At 39.6% G+C, this 17,754-nt stretch overlaps 1 protein-coding gene across 8 annotated transcripts in view; it reads right to left on the bottom strand.

The window, feature by feature from the left end:
- The window catches only part of vps13d (vacuolar protein sorting 13 homolog D), a 76,338-nt gene that overhangs the window by 27,417 nt on the left and 31,167 nt on the right, over positions 1 to 17,754 (bottom strand). For 4 of the 8 annotated variants that reach the window (XM_056384518.1, XM_056384517.1, XM_056384521.1 and 1 more), the window contains exons 29-44: positions 16,512 to 16,627; positions 15,557 to 15,781; positions 15,139 to 15,434; positions 14,836 to 14,969; positions 14,363 to 14,518; positions 13,157 to 13,343; positions 12,322 to 12,396; positions 12,003 to 12,203; positions 10,375 to 10,464; positions 8,903 to 9,043; positions 8,597 to 8,722; positions 6,684 to 6,758; positions 3,765 to 3,870; positions 1,944 to 2,096; positions 1,314 to 1,449; positions 1,169 to 1,216 (exon numbers count right to left, since the gene is read on the bottom strand). In XM_056384518.1, coding sequence (XP_056240493.1) covers positions 1,169 to 1,216; positions 1,314 to 1,449; positions 1,944 to 2,096; positions 3,765 to 3,870; positions 6,684 to 6,758; positions 8,597 to 8,722; positions 8,903 to 9,043; positions 10,375 to 10,464; positions 12,003 to 12,203; positions 12,322 to 12,396; positions 13,157 to 13,343; positions 14,363 to 14,518; positions 14,836 to 14,969; positions 15,139 to 15,434; positions 15,557 to 15,781; positions 16,512 to 16,627 — 2,265 coding nt within the window. The remainder of the gene's footprint in view (positions 1 to 1,168; positions 1,217 to 1,313; positions 1,450 to 1,943; positions 2,097 to 3,764; positions 3,871 to 6,683; positions 6,759 to 8,596; positions 8,723 to 8,902; positions 9,044 to 10,374; positions 10,465 to 12,002; positions 12,204 to 12,321; positions 12,397 to 13,156; positions 13,344 to 14,362; positions 14,519 to 14,835; positions 14,970 to 15,138; positions 15,435 to 15,556; positions 15,782 to 16,511; positions 16,628 to 17,754) is intronic. The other 4 variants (XM_056384522.1, XM_056384524.1, XM_056384519.1 and 1 more) reach the window with 3 other exon arrangements.

The following is a 17,754-nucleotide window of genomic DNA, read 5'->3' as shown; positions in this document are numbered from 1 at the left end:
TTACAACCAGGCAGTTCAAGGATGTTTTTCCTTTAATCAACACTTTTGTAGATCTGATCAATTTATCTTTATTAACAGGTTACGTACCACTGGCTTTTAATTACTGTTTTTTATTGCTGTAATTAAACCTCTACTCTTGACCTGCATGTTTTAGAGAATTTCAGACCCATATTAAACCTCTTCTGTATTCCTCAAATCCTTGAAAAAGCTTTTGCAAACCAGTTATGTGATTATTTGCACAGGAATGGTTTGTTTGTCTCTGTACTTGTTTTACTAGATCTTAGAGCTGCATTTTACACCATTGATCACAGGAGACTAGAACAAGTTATTGGCATTAAAGGAACTGCACTATGCTGCTTTGAATCATACTTATCAGATAGATTCCAGTTTGTTCATGTTAATAGTGACTCTTCTATGCACACAAGAGTGAGTCATCGACTTCCATAAGGTTCTGTGCTTGGACTTTTCTCCTTGTTTATCCACATAAATTTCCATTGCCATGCATATGACACCCAGATGTGCTATAAAGCCAGGTGAGACTAATCAGGTTGGTCAAACTTTATAAACATGCTGTCTCAAAAGGATGCTGAAAAATTAGTCCATGCATTTGTTGCTTCTAGATTCAAAATGCTGCAGCAGAGTACTGACAGGAACCAGGAAGAGATCAAATCTCTCTGTGTTGGCTTCATCAGCTCCCTGTAAAATCCTCCTCCTCACCTACAAAACTGTCAATGGTCAGACACCTTCTTATCTTACAGAGCTCATAGTTCCCTATTATCCAAAGAGAACACGCTGCTCTCAAAATGCAGGGCTCCTTGTGGTTCCTAGAGTTTCTAAGACTAAAATGGGGGCTGGCTCTGGTGAGTCCTGAACCACCACCCTAGACTGCTGTGGGGACTCCAATAATGCACTGCTTCCTCTCTCTCCCTCGATCATTTTCATCATACTACTGCATGTCATTAACTGAAAATACTTGCAGCATCTTCGATCCGTGTATTATACAGGGCCTTTATTTGTTCATGCTGGCCACTATTTAAAAACCGGCCTGGTATCCTGATGAATAATGAGCATAATAGCTGCAACTGTGGCTACAGACTTTTTCTAATTGCTTGCTGTCATTGACTGCTCCCTGATCTAGACAAGACAAGAAAAGACTTGCCATACTTACATAAACATGCGGGTGGATGATGTTGGTCCTGCTAATAGGACTGCCAACCTGTGAAATGTTTAAAAAGAAAAGTTTAACATCAAACTCCAGGCCAGTTTGTTAAAGAACCCTTCAGATTATCACCATGGTTTTGACTCATGCTTACAGTGTTGGAAGAGTTGTTTCTATCTGGAGCAGCATAACGGAAGAAAACACCCACTTTGTCCACAGACACTGGCTTGACTTGCTCCCATCCACACACGCGAACCAGCAGCTGGTGCAGCTTCAGCTCATGAGTGTGTCTGCAGAGGACAAGGCAGAACGGGATCAGTGATACATAATCATAATCTACGAAATGAAGTTGTAAAGGAACACAAAAAACATTTCTCCACTGCACCATTTATACTAGACTGAGTGTTATAGTTAAGTTACACAGGCCAAAGCACTGCATAGTGCATAGTTAACATAAATTACATTTAATTGCTTAAATATAGGCTATAGTAAATTTCCGCCTTAATGATTATATTCATATTATTCATATTTATCACATTTTAGTAAGTATAACAGAAAAAGGAGAAATTAAGACAAAGACAAATCTGACATGAAAGAGAAACCTTATACCATTAAATGACTGTGCAGATTACCCGTGCATATCATCTTGTAAGCAAAGCAGAGAAACGTTAAATGTCGACAAACCACTGAGAATGATGGCTAAACATGTCAGCAGTTTCATAAACAATTTCAAATTCACTGGACTAAATCCACAGGTGTGGTGAATTTGAATCAAGAGCTGTACCGGTGGCGGAGTTTCTCTCGGGCTTCAAACTCAAAGGGAATCTCCTCCCCAGGCAGCACCTCTCTCCATTGGCTGATGTTGTGAGTGTCATCAGTTCCTGGACCATGGAAGTCTGAGATGGAGTCTGCACTACTGCTGTGTGACAGTGCCACCCTGTGGGAAACATGTGAATAGTTTTAACTGAAGACATTTATCTGAGATCAGTTTCTACACTGATTGGAAGTGTCTGCTGGGAAGAACCCTTTCATAAGTCTAATTTAGCGTTCTCTACATATCTTCATACCAGAAATAGTCAAATCTCACTGGTAGGAGAACTGAAAACGTTTGTTCTCACAGCGGTGCTAGTAGAAAGGCCGGGGATCAATGTCAAAAGCTAATGGGAGCGTTGGGAGCATGGATATTATGTTAACATGCTTATTACAGTACATCAAGAGATACAGTACCAGTCAAAACTTTGGACACACCTACACCTACCATTCATCAGTTTTGCTTTATTGTGACTTCTACATTGTAGAACAAGACTGAAAACATCAGAATAAACAGAAATAACACACATGGAATTATGTAGTGAACTTGATGAGGTCGTCACCTGGAATGCCTTTCAATTAACAGCTGTGCCTTTTCAAAAGTTAATTAGTGGAATTTCTTTCTTTCTTAATGTGTTTGAGACCATCAGTTGTGTTGTGTGGTGGTAGAGTTGGAAAACTGTAAATAGCCCTGTTGGACAACTGTACTAATCCATATTATGTCAAGAACTGCTCAACTAAGTAAAGAGAAACGACAATCCATCATGACTTTAAGACATGAAGGTCAGTCAATCCAGCACTTTGAAGAACTTTGAATGTTTCTTCAGGTGAAGAAAAAGAATAGTTTGGGCTTAGAAACACAAGGACTGGACATTAGACCAGTGGAGATCATCTGTCTGATCTGTTTCATCTATATCTATAAACTTCTGTTTGATCTGTTTAACTTATATCTTCATCTTCTGCTGCAGCAGAACTTGATCCACATCACGTTAAATCTGAATAAATATATTTAAACATTTAATCCAACAAACAGCAGGTTCCATCTGTCACGGAAATAAAAGTCTGATAAATAATGTGGCTTTAATGTCACACATGAATCTTTCCGGCTCCACTGGATTAAAATGGAGGCTCTGCTCTTTATTTACCCGTTGGTGAATCATTGAATCAGAGGTCGATGGATGATGGCTTTTTGTATTCCTCATGCACACGGTTAACTCAGAGTAAACATACTCAGAGTTGATTGAAGTGACTCAGATCAGCTGTTAAGGAACCGAAAACCCCCAAAAAACGAAAACCAAGTTTCTATCTCAGGGTTCATCTAATCAGAGTTTAGGGTTAGAGTCAGAGTTTGTTAAACCTGCTTTACTGAATACACCCCAGGCCCTGTAAGGCCTATTCAACCAAGAAGGACAATGAAGGAGTGCTGCATCACATGACCTGGCCTCCACAGTCACCTGACCTAAACCCTATATCCTGGATATAGGAATGATTTCACTGCCATTGTCCTCATTACTTGCTGGTTACACCCACCTATAATATCAGCATGACATTGTTCAAATGTTACCAAAGTTGGTAATTAATATGCAGTTTGTCCTTTTGATCCTAACACACTGGATTATGGCAAACTGTTCCAAAAATGACAAAGCCACTCAGCTTCCTGATTGGTCCAAGTCAAAGCACCTTCAGTTTGGATCCTGGTCTATTTGCTTGTCCGGTTATCACTTCATACAGTATGTGTCAAACATGTTTTAACTCCAATTTGTAGTGCATGTACTTTAGTTGTAGTTACACCTACCTTGTGGGGGTTGTAGTCAGAGTGGCAAACCACATGGTACATCCTGTGTGGTTGCACAGAGCATATGGCACAAATGGCTGCCTCCGCTTGGACAGCTTGACATCTGCTGGAAGCAGAAATAAAAACCAAATCAGAGAGAAGATGAGTGTGCTTGGCCTTTTTACATTATTCAATACTAAAATCATTAGCATATGTTGGATTCCGACAGTCATGCACTTCATTCGTCTTGGGCTGTGCTAAAAAGTAGCCAAAGCACACGTGCTTTGAAATTCTTTCATGGCACATTCGCAATTATAACAGTATAACTAGTTATAATTGGCTTGGCCTATAGCTCCTTTTTGTGTTCTACACATGAACATACACTCACTGAGCACTTTCCTCTGAGACTCTGCTGCTCATTTCTGCTGATTCATGCTGCCAATCTCCTGTTCTACCACTTCCCAAAGGTATTCTACAGGATCCAGGTCTGGAGACGTGGGGGGGGGGGGGATTCAGACTCTGACCCTACCATCTGCTGCCTTCAACTGTCCAGTGTTGGTGCGTCTGTGTCTGCTGCAGCTTCAGGTTTCTGTTCTTGGTGACAGGAAGTGGAACCTGACGTGGTCTTCTGTTGTTGTAGTTCATCCACGTCAAGGTTGGTCATGATCAAAGTCACTGATATCACATTTTTCCTCATTCTGATGTTGTGAACATTAACTTAAGCTCCTGACCTGGATCTGCAGGATTTTATAACTTAATTCATATATATATATATATATATATATATATATATATAAATAATATTTTAAGTGCTCAGTGAGTGTACAGTATACTGATCAATATGCGGCATAGAAAATATTAACTGAAAGCACATCAACAATTTGTAGATCAAAAATGATTTTGCAGTCCCTAAAAGTGAAATGAACACAATGTTGCATCTATAGCATTTTGCTACATATGTACAATGACATGTAATGTTACTGTTTTTACAAAATGTCAGAAAACTAATGTTTGACATACAATATATTATACCACTATATATACCGCAATGAATGAGTAAATCTTATTTAATTATCTTATTTAATAAAAAAAAGAATAAATAAAGAAGCGAACTGCTATTATTAAACAAATATGTCAACTTTTGAGCAAAATAACTTTTTGGCCAATTTACAACACAGAAAAAAGATTGCTAACAGTTTAACCTTTGTGTCCATTTTTGTTTATATTTAGCAGATGGTAAAACTTTTCTTAAATTCCTTGAATATTATGTGTGTGTGTGTGTGTGTGTGTGTGTATATATATATATGTAAAGTAGTATAAAAACTAATGCAGACAAAGATACTAAATTGCATAATTGCGCCCTCAGATTATGGATGTTGTGAAGCACACTAGTCTGCTATGTTCCAACAAAATGTGCAACACTCTACAACAATCATAGAAAACTACTGTGCAATAATGTCTTCCCAACAACTGGCCATGCAGTGGAAAACAAATGATGAACAAGTCATGCTGTTCAGGTAAACAAAGCAGAAAGGAACTTAAATTGCTCTGGAGGAGGAGGAAAGACAAGACAGATGTATTTATAATTATAGTGAAATCTAGGCTGATTTGAAACCTGCAACACCACTGAATGTAATAATAAAGCCTGACAGGCAGCTTAACAAATGCTTTTGTGAGGCTAATGTGCTTAGCTATTTCAATATGAGGGCAGAGTGATAAATGCAACTAATGAGTCACAAATGTAAATGAGAAAAATCTTTTAAATATCTATTTTTGCTCAGATTTTCATTTGATTTTTGATACTCTTGCTGCATATACTGTAGTCGAATATATTGTTTAGCTTATTCAGATTTGACGGGTCATGTTTTTTTTTTAATCCCCCATTTTTTACTTTTCTCATTCCTAATTCAAGCTCATCCTGTTTGTCACTAACAGATTACACAGTAGCATATGTCACCCATATTTATGAAAACATTTAGAATCCCATTCATGGGAAAGTTGTCTCAGATTTCTGGACCCTACTGTATATGCAAAAAAACCTTAAAATTAAATGGTATTCATTAAAAAAAGACTGTGCTCCAAGGCTCAGTAAAATGGCATCTGAGCAATTTATAAACTTTGTTTAACCATTAATCAATTGTGTTCTACTTTAACTTGAGACATCATTTTATTTTCACTTGTTTATGCTCCTTTTTATTTTTCCCTTTGTTATGAAGCACTTTGGGTGCTATGGAGTATTACATTTAATGATGATTGAAAAAAGAATATGTGAGTATCATGGATCAGGCTCGTGGTTTTGTCAAATAACCGAAACCTAAATTTAAAGAAGCACCCAATATTCCTGCCCATTCAGTTTTTTTACTCGGTAATTTGTGGCAGGTAGGTTGTTCCATGTGATTTAGGCTGTCTCAATGTCTTCTGTCTCTTCATGTGATCCTAGACTGACTTCATAATGAGATAAGGGCTCTGTGGGGGCCAGACCACCTGTTTCTTCTTGTCTCTAAAGACAGTTCTTTATGACTCTGGCTGTATGTTTGGACTTGTTGTCCTACTTCAATCACACGCCTCCCTGATGGGATTGTGTGATGACCTTATCTAAAGTGCCTAAAATGTTTGCACAGTGGTGTATAGTGATAATTTTTAATAAATATTATATATATAATAAAAACAAGGGGGAATGTTGGAGAGAGAATGACAAGCAACAAGGTCGCAGTCAGACTCGACCCTGGGACATTGTGATTCATGGCCAGAATCTTGACTTCAGCCACAGAGCTGCCCTGTACAATGGTACTAACACTGATATTAAGTATAATTTATACTTGATCTGTTGGCAGGAAACATTTGAGCATATTTTGATGGACCTTTCTATGACTGAATGAGAGCTTTGATACTCAGTGTGCTGGCGAAGGAGACTGGCTAGGCGACTAAACTGAACTGTACCTCTGGAGTGAATCTGCTGCTCGAGGCAGGTCAAGCTGGCTGTGCTCCTAGTTCTAAGATGAGCAAGAGGAGCACCTGACAGCAGAGAGAGACATTTACAACACAACAGAGACACATGCAGAGGAAACACACAAGAGGGTTAGAGGTTCAGCATCCTCATTCAGTACTCTGTGTCAGCAATCAACACTTATCTGCAAATCAGTATCTTTGTGAATAGTGCAACTCATGCTTCACTTCAAGTACTCTCCCTTCTATTTCCTTATGTTCAGCATTATAACCAACATACCACAAGCCCATTCATTTTGTTTTTCTAGACCAGAAGAACTTGGTTAATGAGTTGCAGGTTTTGTGGTTAATTTTTGATTGATGCTATTTGTGTTGTTAGCACCTCTTAGTTAATATGGAAAATCAAGCAAACATTATAAAGGCTTGGAGCAAAGCAGCTCAAACCTCCTGTTATACCAACAACTCCTTATAACAAAGTAACCCATGAACCAAATTTCTCAAAGGAAGAATGCATACAGCCAAAGTACCAAACTAAAGCCCTACCCAGACACTTTATGGATATAATGTTATCAACAAATCCCTTGAAAAAATGAACATCAAATTAACAAATTAACTCTTTTTTAATACTCTCCAACTTCTCTACCCTGTGTGGGACTCCCAGCTCCAAGCTAAATAAATATTTCTGCTGAACATGAAAAATTTTAAAAACACTTATCAAATGTCAAGTTTCATTTTCTAAAAAGGCTCAGTAATTTAAATGTCTATAAAACAGGAGAAAATAGTGCATTTATTGGGGACTATTTTTTTTTTAATCCAAATTTGGTGCTCTGTGGGACAAAGTCAGAATAAATTGCAGTGTCTGTGTTCATAATAATGAAGGAACATCTCACCCAGTGCAACAGAGGGGCTGATTCATCTGAGTCACAAATACAGACACAATGTACTTAAGCTAATAACACACATACAACATGGGACATGGTGTCCATAAATAGAGATGCAATCATTCCTTTAGGCCTTCAGCTCTTACTCTGAGGTTCTTTGTCACCTTGAGTCATCTCAGCTGGACACCCACCTCTAGGGGAGATTAGCCACAGAACTACACCATCTCCATTTATAGACAGTTTGTCTGAATGTGGACGGATGAAGATCGAAGTGGTTCTAACCCTCACTTTCAGTTAGCTTTTGTTGATGTCATTAGTAGAGGGGTTCACATACTTTTTCCAGCTACCCTGTGAATGTTTGAATTATGTTTTCAGTATGGACAAGAACAACACAATGATGTGTGTTTTTAGTTAAAACAGATTGTCTTTGTTCATAATTATGCTTTAGATGAAGATCTGATCAAATCTGAAGACGAATTTATACATAAATGAAGATGATTCCAAAGAAGTTCACTTTCTTTTTCTTGCCACTGAATACCAGGCTTGGCTACACACACTATACCTGTTAGTGGGATACGTTAATTGCTGATTAAGCTGTGCACATTGAATTTGATGAAGAAAAGAAGAAAAATATAGAATATCACCTGATTTATAATTTATGCCAACAACAGTGTCTTTCAGTTTCTTTGAGTTGATAGATACACAAATAACAGACCGACGATCACATCAGATTTAACTGTGGGAATGTCATGCAGATTGTGTTGTCATGTTAACATGTTAGTTTTAACTGGTGCTGGTATTTTTCAACTATAAAGACAATAACAATAAAATATGAAACATACCAGCAGAAAGTATAAGAGACCACTTAAACTTCAATATTTGTTTGTTTCCTTTTGGTTTTCTGAAATAAATGTGTTTTCCAGGATGCCACATCTGGCCATTCAAAATATATTTTTAGTGTTTTTGTGAAGAAATTCTTCACTACCCTGTGATTTATTTGTGGTACTGTATGTAGCTGACACTCACTCTGTCCGAAGCTTGGTGGGTCAACTGAAGAGCCCATCCAGGATATGGGGGGTGAAGACAGGGGGCTCTCTTCCTCCTCATTACAGTAGTCAGCCATCCAGGAGCTCTTGGTGGTGTTGTATTGTTCTGGAAGAAGGGGATAAAAACATGTTCAACATTTCTGGCTTGTTTAGTCAAGTTTATCACTGTAACTAAAAACCAGTACTAATGATACACTGAGTGATTTGACTGAGCACTGTTCGATCAGCTGTTTAACCCATTCAGGTTTGTTTATTAGCAAAGAAGCACGTTCCACTTTTCACTCACCCAACAGGACAGAAGTGATGTTAACATCCAGTCTCTGCTTGGCTCGAATCCCCATCTTGAGGCGCGGCGGGTGGAGGCGGCCAGCAGCCTGCTGCTGCCAGGACAGGAAGCAGGGCCAAGGTTCGATGAAGGGCTCCCAGCCTGGCACACGCACAGACACAGATGTGCAGTAAGTTATAAAAACCTTTCGGTATTGTACCTTCCTGTACAATGTGGTTTCTTATTGTTCAGTAATTCCTTCTCATGTGGAGCAGTTGCATTACACTCAACCAAGGCTAAAACTGAGGGAGATGTAGTGTTCACAGGTTCTTTTATAACCTTGTTCATGCAGTTAGACTTAATTGGAAATCACAGATGTGATCTGTTGCAACCCCCAAGTGTACTCACTTGGGGGTTGTTCTTTGGCGACTGTATTTTCAATGTATGTATGACCTATATGTGGTATGTGTTTTATGCTGTATTTTAGATGTGGTGTGTTTGTGTGGCTGCTATCCTGGCCAGGCCTCTCTTGTAAAATAATTTCTTTTTCCTCTCAATAGAGGAAAAAAAATAGAATAAAATAAATAAATAAAAATGTAGCCTGTCTAACCTGTCTGTTGCAAATACTTCAACTTAAAAATAATACAATTATTTTTATTTTAACTTTCAATCATTTAACATTTTAGTGACATTCTACACAGGGGTGTACTTCTATTATATCCTGTAAGTTTGTCATACATAAAAAGCAACATTTCTGTTTTTTTATTTTTATCCATTGCAGTTTGCTTATAGGTATAATAAATCATATCATCTCATTTTCTCTCTGCACTTTGCTGTAGAACTGAGGTCATTAATAGGCGGTCTGGACCAGGACGCCTATCTGTCCAAACCTGGACCTATTACCTGTAAATTATTTTGATTTATTACACTTTGACACAGCATTTCTATGTTAACTAGAGCAGCTTTTTTTAGCCTTTATGGCACTGGCCAAATAATGCTACTCAGTGAATTATTGAACTCATATTAGTGAGTGAGGTACACACACACAGTAGAGAGACAAGACCATAGTTAGAAAAATAAGTGTGGACAGTGGGGGAGTCGGGTATAAGAGGGAAAGAAAGGTATTAATACTGTTCAGTTAAGATGTGTTAAACATAATCATGTTTGAGATTGTTCAGATGTGAAATGTAGTGAGAAGAAAAGAAGGAAAGGGAAAATTGAAGCTACGATTTTTATTTTATTTTTCTAAATCTAAGCACTTTAAGATGGACATTTTTCATTTTTCAAAAGCTCTGATATGTAGTTTTGACTTATCACAGCACGTATCCTTGAACTTTCCCCAAAATCGTGTCCATCTGGAACTCTTTGAATCTTAATTGAACACATTACCGTTTAAACTAATGTCAAAACGCACATTTTAAGACTTGTGTATAATACTGTATATCATCAAAACATTAAAGAAATGTTCTAATGCTGTAAGTAAATCTTTTTACCTGAAAACTCTCTGTTGTAGTAGTCTCCAGACAAGGTGAAGCTGGCGTTTCCTTCCTGGGTGGAACCAATGCGCTGTAGCACATAAAGCCCTGCAATAACAAACAGTCCGCAGATCACAATCTCAGGCTGAGATAAAAGATGGTCGTCCTTAACTTCCCCAATCTGCAATTATTTATTGATTTATTCAGTCCTTAAAGTCTGATTTTGGAGGATTTATTCCACTGACATACAAAAAGTGATTACATTTTTGTTTGTTTGTTCTTGGCTGGACCGCAACAGTGGGCCGGCACTATAATCAATCAATCAATCAATCAATCAATCAATCAATCAATCAATCAATCAATCAATCAATCAATCAATCAATCAATCAATCAATCAATCAATCAATCAAGTCAATCAGCCTGCCTGCCTGACTGACTGATCATATTTCCACTACTGGTCAGCTGAATGCCTCATCACTGAGTTGGGAGTTTCCGGTGCAAACAGGTTCTAATAGGGTGGTGATTATAGGTGCAGCTCATTGTCTCTAGATTTAACCTGGTACATGAGCAGACTGTGTATGGGTGCTGACCGGGGGCTCGGGGCTACACCTCTTGTTACAGGCAGGTAACATGTACATGTATCATTATTGCCTAAGAAGGCAGAGCTAAGTTAAGTGAAGAGATCATAAAAATCTCAAATCCCCCCCCAAAAAAATCTCATAACTTTATAAACTCAATCCTCCTCAGTTACCTCCATAACACTCCCAATCTCCAAATGGGAAAATGACTTGCCTCGCTCTCCCAACCCTGATTTCTAGATACAAATCTGTAAAAACACCTTGAGTACGACCCGTGGCCCTTTGCTGTCATCCTCTCTCTCCCTCTCTCTCTCTCTCTCTCTCTGACTTTCCTGTCTCTCTCACTGTAGCCATTCAAATAAAGGCAACAAATCCCCCCCAAAAAATTAATAATGATAATGATAAAAAGGAAACTTTTTGATTTTTATTATTTATTATTGAATTACTATGTGACAGAGATTACAGGGGGGTTGGGAAAAGGGGGAAATATTACACTTTCTACTCAACTACATTTATTTGGCAGCTTTAGTTAAACAAGCAAGATACCTACTGGACTCTTAACTTAACTCCCCCGACTGTCACTGTGGAATTTGAATCCTGGACAGCACGAAAGGCATTTCTGTCATATTATTCAAAAATGAGGCTTAACTAACCCTAACCCTAACCCTTAGATACTGCTATGACCACTTCTACATATTAAACAGAGGGTGTAAGGCATAATGATCTGCCTCTAATCAAAGTCTGGAGTTGAAGTAAATAAAGACTAAACTATTGTGCATCCAGATGGAGGCTGTGCTCTGTGTGAGAATCCAGGCTGTGGCTCTTTGCTGCATCTCTCTCTCTCTCTCTCTCTCTCTCTCTGTGGGAGGTTACATGCTGTGCCTTCTCTAGGTTTAAATAAAGCAACAATACATAAAAAAAAGGCCACTTTTAGCGAACACAAGAGCGGTGACTTCTAACTGAACATTTTCTTTTAGAAAATATGTATATCTGAGTGCGAAGAAAACAAATGTTCCCAATTTTCATATGTTTGATGATGCAGTTATATTTTACATAAAAGAGACTTACTAGAGAAGGTCAACTCAGCCAGCGGTATGTCACAGTCCAGACAGTCATCGATGAAACAGATGCAAACACTTTCAGCCCTCACCTCCACCCCAGACAGAGGAGCTGAGTGGCTGCTGGAGCCAGAGTCACCCCTGGCTCTGGGATGGCCTGCCATGTTCTCAGCATTCTCCAGGAGCCATGTGGCTGCCTGGTCCAGTTGACCTGAGGGACACATTATTCTGTCTTTATATAGATTTTCATTAAATAATAATCAAGACGCTGTGAGCTCTATAACCTACGGCATGCATGTGTGGAGAGCATTGTTAAAGGTCTCACTCACCTTTACAGTGGATCAGGGCTCTTTTGCAGTCATCTTTCCTGAAGCCAAGGTCCTGTAAACGGGTCAGCTGGCCCTCTGTGGAGACAAAAAACAACCACATAAATAACTTTTCTGAGAACAGTACGTCATCACTGTTACTAATCAGTGGCCTTACTATAAGATTACACAAATAAGAACAATTTCAAGCATTTCATGACTATGAAAGCCAATAATGTGTTAGCATGTCTTATAATACTTTCTGACTTCCTTACCCAACTCCACTTCTCATAGATATACAGTTGTACACAAAAGTTTGAGCACCCCTGGACAAATTCCATATTTTGTTAATTTTTTAAAAGTAAATCCAACTCCTGCAGCAAACAGACATTAAAAATGAGCTTTTATATTTAATTTGATGAACTTATATACACTTAATAACTGAACTTAATACAAAAACAAATAAACAGTAATTGTTTAATAAAGTTTAGGGACCCCTCTACTTGTAAAACACTCAGAGTTTCATTAACTCGTTAGGGTGCCCCAACTTATGTGCAAAACAAATCAACAAAACATGTATTTCGCCCATGAGTGCTAAAACTTTTGCATATCTGTGGCTCAGGAGGTAGAGCTGACATATGGTCCCTTTTTTGGGATGGAAAGCCTCTCCGTGTAGCTGTGTGTGTGTGTGTGTGTGTGTGTGTGTGTGTGTGTGTGTGTGTGTGTGTGTGTGTAACAAGTGCCAAGTTAACTTTTAGTTAACTAAGGCTAGAATAAAACGAACAAACATCAAGAAACTAAAATTTCATTAAATGTAAAATAAAAAGACAAAACCTTACATTGACATTGCTTTACATACCTATGAGGGCCTCAGTCTTTTGCCTGAAGCTATCTTTGGATGTAGCAGTGGGCTCAGTGCTGGATGTGGTGGAGGTGTCAGAGTCAGATGGCAGTGGAGCGCTGGAAGTTGGGATGGATTTGGCAATGGCCAAGAAGAGCTGAATGTCGTTGTATGACAGACGAATGTCCAGAGCAGGAAACTGAACCTTTAAGAGAACATGGACAATTAACATTTACATGTCAGAGTCAGTTTGTTAGTGATGGGGAGCACTAGCCATCATGTGAAAACAGCTGCATAATGTTTGCTGTAGTTTTGCTTTGTCAAAAGGAACCCAGACATGGGGTCTTCACACAGGCAGAATGTCAGGCATACAACAGGAGGAAACATTGTGAACATCTGGCCAAACAAATAGTCAAACATTTGGAGGCAGTAAGGGCTTGTGTTCTGACTGCTGTGGCCATATTATGAATTATTACAATGTTTCCATTTTGCGGTTTGTTTTTGCACATCTATTTTCTTTTCACTGGCTATTATTTTCATTTTAGAGGTTTAGTGATGAGGACTGGAGTGAGGAGGAGAGTTCAGACTCAAAAAGTCAATGTCAGCTGACACATCTGTCAGCAAGTGCACTCCAGGGAGGATGGGGGGATACCTGCAGACGCAGCCACTTCACAAACTTTATTTTGTGAATACAAACTAGATCTTGAATTTGTAAATAGAAGGCCTATGGGCTATAAACAGTAAGCAACATCTGAAATTACCCTCACTGATAATGAATAAAGAATTATAATGCAGCCTAATGAATCTCAACAGTACTGCCGACTGCTGTCCAGTCTAGTACACAAGCCAGACCGGTCTCTGTGAGAGCTTGTGCATCATCTCCAGGTAGAACAATTGTAAAAGACCTATGGCTGTTGATATTAAACAATAACAGAAAATAACAATCTAATGAATCTCAGAGCGAGACAGCGAGAGCGGCTGTTGACATGAAATGACGGCACACACATCTAATCTTACCACATCATATGTTTCATTCTGCAATGTGTTTGTTATAATACATATAGCTATAGTGTTGTATTTTAACAACACAGAAAAAACTGTCCATTTGGATAGGAGACCACACCAGAGACCACTGAGCAACTGGTCCAGACCACAAGGAGCATATACTGGTTGATGCCATGCACATGTTGCATATCTTAGTTTGGTTGATTGCTAACTCCTTACTTCGAGAAGTGGTGGGATGTCCTCCACATTGAAGGCATCGAGTAGACCTGAGCTGCTTTGATATGTGGGACTCCCACACAGCTCCACCTGAACATTGACAGGGTCGATTATGGACAGCGCTGTCTCCTGCTCACTGCCAAGCCGACATGAGAAAACCTGGGGGTGACAAGATACCTCTAAATTAAAGATAATAAAATTATAATCTGAATATTGGCAGTAGTTATTGCAGTGTGTACTAATCCCATGTTACATACAGAAAGTACAAGTACCAATGTGTACTGAGCTTCACTGGATACTGTTTCAGCCATTAAAGGTGGGGTGAGGTGGGGGGTGGGGGAGTTGCAAGTTGTAGCAAGAGACTGGGATTCTTTGATTAAGATTCCTAATTAATGTTAGCACTGGTAAAAGTATCAGTCTCAGAAGTAATATTTGACCACAAACTAGTGCTATGGCAGTGGGAGATGTCATTTCACCTCTATTCCTGCAAGGCTGCCAGAGAAAGGTCTATCTAGCAGACGGGGTTTGTAGGTGAGGACAGTGGTCCCTTTCAGAATGATGGCGTTGGTATCCAGACAGGACGAGTCCTCCACAACAACAAACTCAGTGCCTGAAGACCAGATGAAAATATAATTTTAAAAGACAAAACCAGTTAAATACATGGGACAGCTCATTTAAGGTTCATATCACACACAGGTTAATATGGTCAATCATCTATATTTCCTGGTTCAAAGAGTTTTGAAATATTTCGTCACAGAAATAGGTCCAAACACGCTGACCTGTGACGTTGATCTTGACCTCCAGACAGCGGTCCTGGGTGACCGGCACTGTTGACCTCTTGGTGACCACACCACTCTTGACTGTCTTTGGCATGACAGCCCCAGTGGTGTTGGTGTTGATCGTGCCCGAGTCGGGACTGTTGCTACTGGGCCATCGCTGACGACCCTCAGCACCACTTGTCCCCTTCTCCCCTGGCGTCCGCAGGAACTCTCGCACCAGCTGGAGCCAGTCAAAGATGAGTAAGACCCTAAGGTTGTTGAGGACCACCGTGAAGCAGGAGGAGTCACGTGTGGACCTGAAGGAAGGTGGACCACAGCTTAGTTGACCAACTCTTTACTATCTAAAATGACCTAAAATCTCTAGCTCAACCTATGTCTGGAAATGTTCCATGAAAGCTTGAAAATTCTTCAGTGATACCTGTAATGCAGTTCCAGCTGTAGTGACGCACGGTTAGAGCCTGTTTTAGAGGGCTGAAGGATGCAGTCAAAGACATTGGATTTTACCCCATCAGCTCTACCAGTACTTTTATTCAGCCCAGTGTACCGAGTGTCATATGCCAGCAGCGAGTGAGACACCAGGTTGACAGACTTGGATCCATTGGAGAAAGTCTCAAAGAGGAGCTTGGATTTCATAAAGTCAAACCTTTGCAAGAGAAACACAAACATAACATTAAAATAGCATCTTTTTTAACTTGACTGTAGATAAGTGTCTTTTTTACAACTCTCACTCAAGTCTATAAAAGGTTTCAGATGAACTAGCTATAAGATGTGAGAGGTGGTAATCTGCCCAAAACAGGTGGGTACTCTAAAGTTGCAACTAATTTTAGTTTCTCTCTTAAAGTGCAACTATAAGAAATCCCATGGGGAAATGCACTGTCCAATACTGACCATGTTCTAGTCAAAATGACTGTTTGATTAAGTGTTCTTAAAAAAAGAACTAGAAGTACAACAAACACTTTAAACCAGAGAGGGCACTGATACCCTAATTTTAAGGTTTTCAGAGTTAAGTTACTCTAAGTCCATCTCCTCAAACATACAGTTTTTGGCTGCGAGATCTTTGGTGCCTAAACACAGTGTGTCATGGTACTGGCATTACGACCTCCTGAATTTGTTGATGTGCAGGGCTTTGTGTCATGTGTATCATTTCTGTGGAATTTGTGACTTTATTTGCAACTATTAGAAATGCCCATACTAAGCTGGCATCTGGTATTCTGTAAGAAGTCAGAGCAAATTCTGGTTTTTCGTAACAATTTTTTCATTCCACAGCACATATGCATATGCATCATAAGCATATTTATAGATTTTGAAAAGAAATGCTAATCTAAATGGTTTTTAGTTTGTTTTTTTAATATTTAAAGATGGGAGAAGCTCACCTTGCTAATGAATGTTTGTGGTCAGTGGGGTTGGGGCTGTCCAAGAGCTCCAAACTGACATTCACCATGTCCACCAGGAATGTCAAGTTCGTGTAGACATCTCCACTTAACACCGTCTGAAGAGAGATACAACATCAGTATAAAAAACTACAAGTTTTATTTCATTCTTCCTGACCACCAGAGATGGTATGTAATATCTGGATATGCATTGTGTTGCATGTGCAGGAGGTCGAGACATAATACCAACAGTCACGTGTGACCTGGGTGACACAAGAAACCTGATAAAGGGGCCAGTCACCCAGCAGTCATCTCCTGTTCATCTTCTTGCCTATACACGCAGGTTGTGTATGCTCTTAGCATTACCTAGTATCGGTGCTTACCACGTATGCCAGTAGCCTTGTAACCTATCAATTGGAGCTATGTTTTATTGTCCTCCAGAGGCTACATAGCCAGTGCTCATTACCGCTGAGTGTTTTGTCTGTACTAAGACCCTAAAGCGTTGGACTTTTCCAGGAAAGTAGCCATCTTCATGTGGTGACACTAACACAATTGGATTTGGAGCTGAGTGTTTTCTCACTATATTGCTACATTGCTGGCCTCACAGAGCTACAGGTGCTCTGTAAGCCTCAGAGTTAACCCAAATTAAAGCCCTTTTTAATTTACAGCCTGGCAGCCCCCCCACTGCTGCTGCCACTGCAGCTTCAGAGCCACAGCTCCAGACCTACAATGAGAAGGATAGCCTAGCTATTTTACCCTCTGTTTGTGACCGACATGGAGAGGACGAATCTCTTCTCTGATAAGGAAGAAGGAGAGCAGGAGGAACCAGAAAGGGAGTCCCCCCCTGCCCTTTGTGACAGGTTCTTACGGGTCATGAGCAGATTCCCTGAAGGATGCTGAGGCAGACTGACCTTTCCAGAGTTAAGCAAGCCATTCAGATGGCCATATCTGGACAGTGGTCTCTTCACAACCATCTGCCTTCAGAATTCCAACGTCTGTGCCGTACACTGCCAAACTTCAGAGGTACTGATAGTATCTCCAGATCAAGCCCTTAGACCAGATGCCTGTTGCTCCCGCAGTGTAGGATCAATGATGACCTCCTTACCAAGAGCTATGATATAGCAGCTTGGATGGGACGTATCGGAAATTCTTTCTCCCACCTTGTCCTACAAGGTGGAGTTGATGCTTCAATGCAGAGTTGAGTGATGCTTTACTCAAGATATTTGCCTTCAGGACCACAGAACTT

Source organism: Seriola aureovittata, chromosome 9 (genome assembly GCF_021018895.1).
Source record: "Seriola aureovittata isolate HTS-2021-v1 ecotype China chromosome 9, ASM2101889v1, whole genome shotgun sequence".
Classification (NCBI taxonomy): domain Eukaryota; kingdom Metazoa; phylum Chordata; class Actinopteri; order Carangiformes; family Carangidae; genus Seriola; species Seriola aureovittata.
The sequence above is the reverse complement of the archived record's forward strand: the minus strand, read 5'-3'. Positions and strand labels throughout refer to the sequence as shown.